The 11,938-nt window shown below is 33.2% G+C and overlaps 1 protein-coding gene across 2 annotated transcripts; it reads left to right on the forward strand.

Annotated features, from left to right (window-relative positions):
* Nucleotides 1-1,808: 1,808 nt before the first annotated feature.
* Nucleotides 1,809-10,428, forward strand: LOC107933108 (long chain acyl-CoA synthetase 6, peroxisomal). 2 transcript variants are annotated; one of them, XM_016865259.2, is made up of 23 exons: nucleotides 1,809-2,017; nucleotides 3,717-3,777; nucleotides 3,875-3,952; nucleotides 4,120-4,191; nucleotides 4,280-4,361; nucleotides 4,538-4,643; nucleotides 4,738-4,814; nucleotides 5,278-5,322; nucleotides 5,443-5,529; nucleotides 5,804-5,893; nucleotides 5,994-6,073; nucleotides 6,189-6,282; nucleotides 6,743-6,831; nucleotides 6,910-6,998; nucleotides 8,043-8,172; nucleotides 8,266-8,384; nucleotides 8,458-8,581; nucleotides 8,666-8,752; nucleotides 8,988-9,091; nucleotides 9,172-9,257; nucleotides 9,603-9,689; nucleotides 9,793-9,879; nucleotides 10,015-10,428. In XM_016865259.2, the coding sequence occupies exons 1-23, from the start codon at nucleotides 1,891-1,893 to the stop codon at nucleotides 10,105-10,107; spliced, it is 2,094 nt and encodes a 697-aa protein (XP_016720748.2). In that variant the 5' UTR covers nucleotides 1,809-1,890; the 3' UTR covers nucleotides 10,108-10,428. The 2 variants fall into 2 exon arrangements, 1 of the variants encoding a protein (XP_016720748.2); XR_005909157.1 differs by lacking the exons at nucleotides 8,988-9,091; nucleotides 9,793-9,879; nucleotides 10,015-10,428 and having other exon boundaries at nucleotides 1,812-2,017; nucleotides 9,603-9,680.
* Nucleotides 10,429-11,938: the final 1,510 nt, after the last annotated feature.

The following is an 11,938-nucleotide window of genomic DNA, read 5'->3' on the forward strand; positions in this document are numbered from 1 at the left end:
TATAGATTTAAAAAATGAGTTTAGACAAAAAAACAAGTTAATTTTCGGGTAAAGCTTTTTTGACTCGGGCCGACCCAACCCAAATTAGCAAAATGACAAAAAAAGAAAAAGCTATTTTGTTGTTATTTTCTCATTGCTTTGCTATAATTTCATTATTAAGTTACACTTATTTTAATATTATTTATGTTAAAGTTGTACGTGTGTGTGTGGAGTTTGATTGAGTCAAGTAGTTGGTTAAAAAGATCATGTCTTGTGCAAATAATTTGTTAATAATTTATCAATGTTTTACTGTTATTGCTCCTCTAATTTCGGTATTCTGTTGTAGTGAGATTCCTATTTCCTAGCTATTAGCAGTTGGAATTTTGTCTGTTTAAATGCATTGATTAGTGACTAATAAGATGTTGAAATCAGTTCAATCTCATCTGTCTCTGTTGATAATACTTTTCTTTATAGAATAAAAACTTAGCAACCGCTTTTATTTTTTAGTATAAATATTTTTAATTTATTTTTAATTTGTTGAGAAATATTTATTTTAATATTTTTAGTATTTTTGATGTATTATATTTTAAAATTTTTTACATAAAAAAATTTAATTCGGGCGGGCTAGGTCGAGTTCGGGTTTTAGCATTTCATCTGGGTCGAACTTTGAAAAAAATTAGGCCCATTTTTGGGTCGAACCCGAGCCTAACAAACGGGCCTAAAATTTTGACAAGGACCGACCTAAACCCGGCTCGGCCCACAAATAGGTCTACAAAACAAAACAAATAAAATAAAATAAATCTAAACTTAAAAAAGAATTTAAACATTAATAATGTTTATTATTTTTTGAGGGTTAATAATATTATTTATTTTATTTTTATGATAAGAAAGCAAAGGTCATAATAATTGTATTTAGAATTTCCGTTATCCAAAATTAATTATTTTATTATGAAGTCCTTTTCAAGTTATATCTAGAAAGTTTGAACAATGTTGAATAAAAGAGAGAATTTTGAATATTATTCTCATTTTTTTTGTTTTTTTAATTAAAAAATCTATGATTATATTTTTTTTAAAAGGTCGACGTTCAATGTAAATATTTTAATTTAAAAAATGTTTAATAATTATACTAAAATTTATGTCTGAAAAAGGTAAATTACAGCTAAAAAACATGGCTTAACACAAGCTGATGGAAGATGGGAAATAAAGACAATAATAGCGGCGGCACACCAAGTTAACCTATAACTTAATTTCTAAACAGTCCTTCAAATTTTAAAATGTTCTAATTTAGTCCTTCAAGTATAAATATCATATTGATCTGATCCTTAGCTTAGACATTAAATGCCCGCTCAAATTTAACTTGAATTACATTTTAAACACATAGATTATATTATAGATATATATATAAATTAGAGGGGTTCATGGATTGGGTTGAGGCTCGATTCCTAAAAATTTCCAGACTTGAGTTTAGCCGCCCAAGCTCACTTAAACAATATAAGACGGTGGCCCATGAACACATATCTAGTACAAACTACATGATCACCTTGAGTTTAAGGTGTTAATAATCTTTCGTAAATTCTATTGACACTATCTACTTTTTAAATGTCAAATCTAAGTTGATCTTATGATAGTAGAAAAATATTTATGATTTTATTTATGAGTTTTGAATATGTTCCATATCAAACCAAAATCGACATTTATAGCTTAAATTAATGATTAAGCTTATGAAAGGATCTAATTGATACAATATTAATATTTTAAGGATTCATTTAGAATATACCTAATATTTTTTAAATAATAATACAGAAAAAGGACAATATCTAAAAAGCCGCTCATCTTTTAGATAAACAAACAGTAAAATAAGAGAAAAAAAAAAGAAGGAAAAAAAAGGAAAGGATTCACGTTAGTTGTCTCATGGATTCCAGCTCAGCTGAACGTCGACTTAACGCCATTCACGGTCACCTTGTCCCCGTCGTATGCGGAGGCGCCGGTTCTCATTCGGGCCTCCGTGTTAACCCAACCGCCGGCGAGTTCCTCTGTGGTAAGTATACTATAAACATGTATGGTAGGGAAGAACAACAATAATAGAGTCTTGGTTGACCTGTTTTTTTTTTTTTTGGTTTTTTTTAAGTTTATTATTTTATTTTTCTTTTAGTTAAGTAAATGGTTGTTAGCTGAAAACTGAATATATATACTTTTTTTGCTCAGTGCTTTTGGGTTTTGATACTTTGATTCGTTGTTCTTTAGATATTCATTTAATAAAGTTTTTTTATCACTGGATTCGTTTTTTTTTTAAAATGGGTACTTTTTTTTATCTGGGAATTATTTATGGGAAGTATAAAGTTGATTTGTTTAAGTGAGATTTCTTCATCACATATATGATTGTTAATTGACCATGATTGAAACGGCTTTGACAAGGAGAGGGATTTTAGGATTTTGCAGTTTTGATGGTTTTTCTATTGTCGTTTTCCATCAACATGGTTGGTTTGCTGGTATTTGAAGTGATGGGAAAGTTCTTTATGGCATGAAGCACTTTTCGCTCGAATTTATTTTGTGCCAGTGATGTTAGGTAGAATAATTTATGAGCAAAAACATAATGCCTATTGGGAGGAAAATGTGTAACATATTGGTAAAGGGAAAGATGTTGCCAAACTTTAATGTACGTTAGATATTTGAATAAGGAAGCTTATGGTTCTGGTTTGTCCTATGGGAGCTAGAAACATGTTATCCATAGAATTGAGAGGGGACACACACACACATATATATACATAAGCTGGTCGCCGAAAAACAACCTACAGTTGCAAGATCTTCCACAGAAGCTGAATATAGAGTTGTTGCTGCTGCCTCTGAGACACTTTAGGTAGTAAACTTACTAAAAGAACTTTAGGTACAGCTTCCTAAAACTCCAAAGATCTTCTATGACAACCTTGGCACTTCTTTCGTTGTAACCACCCTACTCCAGTCTCCACAGCAAAATGAAGCATCTTGAGGTTGATTTTCACTTTGTCTAAGTCTCTGAGACCATATTGAGTGAAAAAAATCTAGATGGTACTCATATTCATGTTGCCAATCGGCTTGCTAACACACTCACTGAGGCCTTTCCAAAAGCAGCATTCTCACAACATCTATCCAAGTTAGGTGTTGTTCCTCAACCCCAAAGTTGAGGGTGGTGTAGGGATCCTTCAAGAATCTCCAAGACCAAGTCATTTGCTGTTTAGATAATTGATTTCTTATTTTGATTTTTTCTGGTCTTTACTTATTTTAAATCTCAGTTTCCCTAGTCTTTATTTATTTTGAATAAAGTCTCCTATTTCTTAGGAGCTTCAGCAGCCCTTTTGGTTTGCTCCTCATTTATAAATAGAGGTGAAAATGAATGAGACATCACAGCTTCTCAGCACACATTTTGCTAACCTCTTGCATGAGATGCTAGTGATGAATCTCACTCATTTTAGCTGGTATGATTGTGAGTTATAAGGGAGGTCAATTGGATTCTTTCTTATATGTCAATTAAAAGAACTTGTTTGCAGTTGAATCTTCACTAAACTACTGCTAAATGCTGAAGGAATCATTTGTGTTTGAATTTGAAGTGACGGTTCAATATGTGTCCATCTATTTTGGGACAGAGGAAGAGATGTTAGCAGCTTATATCCAATTTATCCATTGTACTAAATAATATGCATTTAGTTTTTATTAATTCATCTCTTTTTATCTGACAACTATTGGTATTGATTTTTGAGCAGAGCAGGGTTATAGTGTTGTGCTGCCAGAGAAACTGAAGACAGGAAAATGGAATGTATACAGGTAAAAACACTACCTCTATATTCTTTTTTTGCTCTGCATTGCTCCTTCTCTATTCAGTTCTTGTCAAGATTTATTTTACTTTTGTGCCTTACTGCAGATCTGCTCGCTCTCCGTTTAAGCTTGTGACTAGATTTCCTGATCATCCTGATATTGGTACACTGCATGATAATTTTATGTAAGCATCCTCATTTTCCTGGCAGAACCAAGTTTGAATTTGATAGTGTCTGTGGTTGTGTTGCCATGCATAGATGCTTTATCATTTATTTCATATTCAAGTACTTTGGGTATTTTCTTCACTTCTATTTGTTTCTTCTTTCTTTTCTCTTTTTAATTCTTTTCTAGACATGCGGTTGATACCTTCCGAGATTACAAATATCTTGGTACAAGAATTCAAGCGGATGGTACAGTTGGAGAGTAAGTTTCCTATTGTCAGATGAGGTTCACAGTGAAGGTTGTTAAAGTTCATTTGTTAACTTTGATTTTTTTATTTCTATTCATGAAGGTACAAGTGGATGACATATGGAGAAGCTGGAACTGCTCGGGCGGCCATAGGTTCTGGCTTAATATATCATGGAATACCAAAGGTGAGGATTTCAGCAATAATTATATGTTTAATATTTAGGTCCTTCAGAACTTTTTATCTGCAGTAACTACATGGCCCCGAGACCATATGTGCATCAGCCATCATGATACATACCTTATTTAAGTTAATAGATTGATCCTCATCTAGCATGTGGTTCTACTACTTTTATCATGCCAGGGCTCTTGTATTGGATTATATTTCATCAATAGACCAGAGTGGCTCATTGTTGATCATGCTTGCTCTGCGTATTCCCTTGTGTCAGTTCCTTTATATGACACACTAGGTTTGCCACTGGCCGAATGCTCTCTATTTTAAATGAATGTTTGTCCATTTTGGCCTATTTAAGGTGCCAAGTAGAAAATTTTATTTCTTTGCAGGTCCGGATGCTGTCAAGTACATTGTTAATCATGCAGATGTTAAAGCTATATTTTGTGTGCCTCAAACATTGAATTCTGTAAGTTTAATTTGTGCTCCTTTTCAGGCAATACGTAAGTAGAAGATGTTATTGGTGAGATCACTCTCAGTTTCTAATAGCTTTCTTAACATGTTATTGGATTGTGGTTGTCAACTTGTCATGGTTATGGTGAGAAATTTGTAATTTAACTTGAAGTGTTTATTTTTACCATGCTGATATGTAACAAAAACTCCCCTTTTCTACATCCCCTCAACTAGCTCTTTGGACTTATTCTCTTTTCCTCTATGTTCTATTGACTTTTACGCTTGGTAAAATGTCACTAAGTTGAGTGACAGAGATAGCTAATATTTTGCATGGAATCTCAAATTTTAATTGTATTTTGTTTCATTGACTAATTAATTTTACACTTGGGCACCTTTTTTTTCGTTGTCTAGTTCATATTATTTTGAGGAATTTGGATTTGTTTCACAAGATTTATTCAGCTGCCTGCTTGGAATTGCAGTTGCTAAACTTTTTATCTGAGATTCCATCCGTACGTTTGGTTGTGGTATGTTTTCTTACCAAATCTTTTAAAACCTTTGTACTGAATCTTTGAATATGAGAAAAAGTGTACATATACTGATTTGTCGTTTCTCAAGAGTATAATTATTTGCTTCTCTCGCTGTAGGTGGTTGGAGGGAAGGAAAATGAAGTGCCTTCATTGCCACCGTCAACTGGAATTCAGATTGTGACATATACAAAATTATTAAGTCAGGTAATTGGAAATCCTTTTTGTTGACATCACAGTAGTTTATAGCGGCATGGTCTTGGTAATGTTAGGACCAATTCATAAGTATGCTTTTATCCTATTTAATCTTTAATAGTTTCATAGTTCATATTGTCTAAATGCTTAAATCAAGAGAAAGCATGCATTTAATTTTTCCAAGTTTGGCTTGCTTTTCCTACCTTGTATGTTTTGGTAACTGAAGATCAGGATTTTGTTCAACTGTCATGTGGTATAATTGTTTCTTATTTAATGGGTACTTTAGGGTCGCCGTAACCTCCAGCCTTTTTCCCCACCAAAACCAGATGATGTTGCAACCATTTGCTACACTAGTGGTACAACTGGAACACCCAAGGTATAGCTTAGTCCCATGAATTTTTACAGATTTGAATAATCATATTAAGCAAATGAAGGTTCTTTTGTTCTCCTACTTATTCTTCTTAAGTTTTGGTTAGGGAGTTGTGCTGACCCATGGAAACTTGATTGCAAATGCTGCTGGATGCAGCACTGGTACAAAATTTTACCCCTCAGACGTGTAAGATCAATTGGTTTTAAATGAATATAAATCATAATACATTTTTGTTAGCATTTATGGATGAATTTACTGTTTGGCCTTAACTGCCTTGCTGAAATATTTGTCCCATGCTCAGGTACATATCATATCTTCCTTTGGCACACATTTATGAACGAGCTTATCAGGTTGCTTTACTGTATTTCGGAGTTGCAGTTGGATTCTACCAGGGGGTATGAGAGTAAACATAAAGCCTTCACTCTTATATATCTTTGGTTGGTTCTATGTTTTTCCTTAAACTGTTTTTGGTCCACTTTCTGATTGCATAGTTCAAACTGCTTGGTCAATGAAATCCTATAATTCTTGCTTAACATAAATTCTACAAGCAAAAACTTTATTATCGATTTGTAGATTTCATCTTTAATTTTGTGAATCCTACTCTTCTTTTCTTGTCATTGGATTTGATCTGCAAATGCTCTCTGGTTTTTACTTTCTCCTGTTTGGAACTTGGATGAAGGTCACTTTCCGTGTAAGAGTAAACTAGTCTTAACAGCATCTAGTAAAGCCTTTTTATTCTTTCTTATTGCTGAAGCAACAATATCAGCTATTGGTACTGCATATACTGTACATGTGCAAAACTCTCGTGTTCTTGAGATGAAGCTTTAATTTCTAGTTCTTAATCTTTGCATGCAGGATAACATGAAATTAATGGATGACCTGGTTGCACTACAACCCACAATATTTTGCAGTGTCCCTAGACTGTATAACAGAATTTATGCCGGGTACTGCATTGATTGTTTAGTTGATTGTGACTGATATATTGATTAAATCATTTTATCAAAATCTTCCTTTTGTACCAGTATTGTCAATGCTGTGAAGACTTCTGGTCCTCTGAAGGAGAGACTTTTTAATGCCGCCTACAATTCCAAGAAGCATGCAATAATGAATGGTAAACATCTACATCTCTAGATTTGTGTCTTTTATTTTTTGTCCCTTGCTGGAGGATTAGCTTAGAATGGCCTTTGTCCTATATTATCACTGTAATCTGATTTGTATTGCGTAGCTTCTTGTCTCTCTAATCATAAATTTATGTATTGTGTCTATGGATTTCAGTTATCAAACTACTTACTAATGAACCATAATAAGATCACCTTTTTTAATCGATCAACCTGCAAATATCATTGCACTTATGCATTGATTATGTTTATATAAGTGGTGTGTAGCCATTATGGCAGTAAGTGACCCTGAATAAAAGTGTCCTTTAGCATTCAAATTGTACCAATTTCTTTATGGATTTTGTTTAACCGATGTTATGTTTTGACAGCGTAATCGGAATTATTAGTTCATTTTTTTAAGGTTTGTTAACAGTCTGTAAATACTAGTATTTAGCGATTAGATTTTATGTTATTTCCTTATTGAACTAATTGTACTTTGTATATATATATTATTGTAAATCAATAGAGAAAAATAACCCTTTTCTTCAAATCTCTTTGCTTAACATGGTATCAGAGCCTAGGGTTCTTTTTTTTAGTTCAACTTCTTTTCAATGAAATGTCAAAAGACTAGCTTGGGCAAAAGAAGTTCAAGCCTTTGGGAACAATTGTCAAATTCAATGACTAACTTGGACAAAAAAAAAGATATGGAAATAATTGTCAAATTTAGGGACTAACTTGAAAAAAAAAATTTAAGCCCTAATGTGAAAACATTTACCAAGTTCAGGCCGCATATAGTGTATTAACCCTTTTTCTAAAGAACTTAAGTAACCATGCCAATTGGCATATGATGTTAGAGGTGCAATTTCCTTTTTCTATTTTTGAAGCTTAGCTATTTAGTGAGTTCCCCCTCACTAAAAGTTTGGCCATTGGGACTCAATGATACATAAACCTACGTACACTTACAGGCACTCATGTATGTGTGTTATTAAAGAATATGCCCCTTTTTCACCTCATTATTGCATTGATATATGTGTTGATTATATGTATAATCTTTTCAGGAAAGAGTCCTTCTCCCCTGTGGGACAAATTGGTGTTCAACAAAATAAAAGCCAAACTCGGAGGACGGATTCGTTTCTTGAGTTCAGGTGCTTCACCCTTGTCTCCTGATGTCCTAGACTTCTTGAAGATGTACGTTATTCCTTTAAACACGTCGAATGGCTTTTCAAGAAGTCAGTAGTATCTCCTATCCCTCTTGTCATTGTTTCTGTTATGAATCTGCAGTTGCTTTGGCTGTCGAGTCGTGGAAGGTTACGGAATGACCGAGACATCATGTGTTATAAGCAGTATGGAGGAGGGTGACAATCTTTCCGGCCATGTTGGCTCTCCTAGTCCGGCTTGTGGTGAGTTCTTATATATTTATATGAGAGCTTTAATCTAGCATAACATAATACAATGGTTCTGGGCCTATTTCAGAAATAAAGCTTGTGGACGTCCCGGAAATGAACTACACATCTGATGATCAGCCATATCCTCGTGGAGAAATCTGTGTTAGGGGTCCAATTGTTTTCCAAGGATATTACAAGGACGAAGTGCAGACGTATGCTCTTCAGACATGACCTGGCTCTTCTTGAAACTTTCATAAATTGATATTCAATGTGTTTAAAATGTAAAATTTGGACAGGAGAGAGGTACTTGATGAAGACGGATGGCTTCATACTGGAGACATAGGGCTATGGTTATCTGGAGGTCGGCTAAAGATTATCGATAGGTAAGGTCAAAAGCATCGTATATGTCCCTTACAAGACATGTTTATATCCTTGTTTTACATTTTGACTTAGCTTGGTATGAAGGATGAAAAAGAGTGAGAATGAAAATTTTGTTATAGCCCCTTGAATCACTAACTGGAATCATGAATGTCACTTAGAATTGTTTACCATTTCTTTTTTTCATTTGTGTCCTCCTCCTCTGTCACTTTCTTTACTTGAAATTGTATATTGGTACAGGAAGAAAAACATTTTTAAGCTGGCTCAGGGAGAGTACATAGCTCCAGAAAAAATCGAAAATGTATATGCTAAATGCAAATTTATTGCACAGTGTTTTATTTACGGTAAGAGTAAGACAACAGTGTTCCATATTTTCTTGCTCTCTTCTCTTCTCTATTGACACTTTGATTGTTTTGCTTGGTAGGTGACAGCCTGAATTCTTCATTAGTAGCTATTGTCTCAGTGGACCACGATGTTTTGAAAGCATGGGCTGCGTCTGAAGGCATTAAGGTGATCTATCTACTGCTGTTGTCCTTGGCTTTATTTATACTTTGTTCTTCCATTCTTTGCAATATCTGAACTCGAGATGATTGAGCCTGAAAAACTTGAATGGCAACTCGGATGACGAACCCAAAATAACCGTTGAAATGATTCAAACTTGAAACAACTTAAATCTGAAACTGATCCGAATTCTGAACTCAAAATGATTCGAAAATTTTAAATATCCAAATTGACTCGACCTTGATTGACATGATTCAAAACCAACCTGACTCGCCCAATTGACTTGTCTATATGTGATTATTAACTATATCACTTAATCACTTTCTAATGTTATCCGGCAATGATTGCATGCAGTACAAAGATTTAGGACAACTATGCAATGACCCAAGAGCAAGGGCTGCTGTCCTGGCTGATATGGATGCTCTCGGAAGAGAAGCTCAGGCAATGTTTCTTGATGAACTCATTATTTTTCTTTGAGTTACTTATAATTTTCGTTTCTTCTTCAATTGGCCTTAATTTTTTTGATTAATCAACTTTGGAACAGCTGCGAGGCTTCGAGTTTGCAAAAGCTGTGACCTTAGTGCTTGAACCATTCACAATGGAGAATGGTTTGCTTACTCCGACTTTTAAGGCAAGTGACTATAAATTACATACTATAAGTCCTTTTTCTCTCTCTATATATATAAACATTGCATGACAGTCTGCAATTCATGAAAAGGCTAATATTCGCACTGTAAATTCTCAATTTTTCCTTATTTGCGGCCAGATTAAGAGACCGCAAGCAAAGGAATACTTCGCAAAAGCGATTTCAAACATGTATGCCGAGCTCGCTACATCGGATCCTTCTCCTAAGAACTAGTTGTGAAATCAATGCAATAAAAATGCAGACAGTGAAAGCCTAAAAGATATCCAGATTTTTGCCAAGGCTACCAACATTGTCTCAAGTATGTTTTAATCCCATACCTGAAAAATATAATGGTTGGTTTTTTTTCTTCAATTTTTTACTTAGCATTAGTTAGTTCACATTAGCAGCTACTTAATTGTTATTATTTTTCTTACCTAATAAACAATTTTACAGTTAATATGGAATAGAACTTTAGGAGGTCCATTAAGGTTGTCTCTGTTATCATTTTCTTGCCATGTTTTTATTCTATATTATTAATGAAAAGCTTGAGTTGAATTTGCTGGTGGTAGGCTTCAAAATCCATGGATCCTTATCGTGTTTATGCATTAAGGTTTAAGTCCACGTTGTCAATAAGGCATTGATGAGACCTTGGGATTTTGATGTCCCAGGTTTGACTCTCACTCCCGTAAATCATACGTGGATTGTTTCTAAATTTATTCTAGTTTAAATTTCACTGTGTGTCTTCTCTGAGATTATTTTGCCTTTGTTGGGTTTGTATTAGTTTTTTGTATTAAGTTTTTTTTTTTTGTTATTTTGTTAGTATTGTTTAATAGTATCTTTTGCGTCTAAAAATTATTGTTATCTAGTCATTATCTTATCAATGAGAGAATACATAAAGTTGGTGTACAATTTTATTTTCCCAATTGTAACAAAATACAAAAATCGTTTAAAAGCAAAGGGAATGAGATGATTCTAAAAACTTCTCTCTAGTCCACTTTACTTTTCTAATAAGAAGTTAGGCTTACATCAATTTAGTATCAGAGCCTTAGATTTGGACATGAGTGATGAAATTAGCAAAAAATTCAGAAGATGAATTATACTCAACATGATGGTGAAATTGTAATTTGAGATACAACAAATTGATCGAAATGTTGATGATGCCTTCGAGGATTTCAAATAAAAGTCTTAATGAGTCGAATCAAAAAACTGATACACTTTATACTTATTTATTTTATTTCATTTTTTTTATTTTTTATCCATGATGTTATTTTGATATGTTTAATTAATTTGTAATTTTTGTAAATTAGTTTAAAATGTCATTGTTGGTTGCATTTAAAATACAAATTTAAAATCATATTGAAACACATAAAATTATACTAGTATATTTTAATTAATTATCTATAAATATATATTAATATCGTCTATATGTCAGTTAATTACAATTTTTTCTTAAAAAATCATATTAATGTCTCAGAAAATAGCTAAAATTTTAAAATTTATAAGCAAACATGTCAAATGAAAATTCACCCTCAACATTTGGGGCTTTTTCACTTCATTCCTTAACTTTTTTTTTTAATCTCACCCACAACATTGCAAAAATTTTTAAATAAAGTCAAAATTAATGGAAACTGTCGATTAACGAGGCACGACACACAGATGAATTTGGTGATATGATATGATACATCATCTTTAATATCGCATTTTATAAAAATAAAAATGTTAAAAAAGTACAAAAATTTATTTCTTTTTTCTTCTTTTTCTTTCCCATTATGCTTTCTTTCCCTTTCCTTCTTTTCTTTACTTTATTTTCTTGTCTTTTTTTCCGCTTTCTTCTTCTTTCTTTTTCTTCTCCACAAAAACCCTAGCGACATTCTTTCAAGCCGTGCCATCGTATGCCGTGCTCTGTTTACACGGTCGGCGTCGTTCGTCTGTGCCAGTGTCTTCTTTCTCTCTTACTCCCTCTCTCTCCTTTCGTTTCTTCTTTTTTTTTCTTCTTCCTCTCGATAATTTACACGGTTTATATCTTTCAGAATTCAACACGATTTGTTCAAAATTGAACCTTTAG

The sequence above is a fragment of the Gossypium hirsutum genome, chromosome D01 (assembly GCF_007990345.1).
Source record: "Gossypium hirsutum isolate 1008001.06 chromosome D01, Gossypium_hirsutum_v2.1, whole genome shotgun sequence".
Taxonomy (NCBI): Eukaryota; Viridiplantae; Streptophyta; class Magnoliopsida; order Malvales; family Malvaceae; genus Gossypium; species Gossypium hirsutum.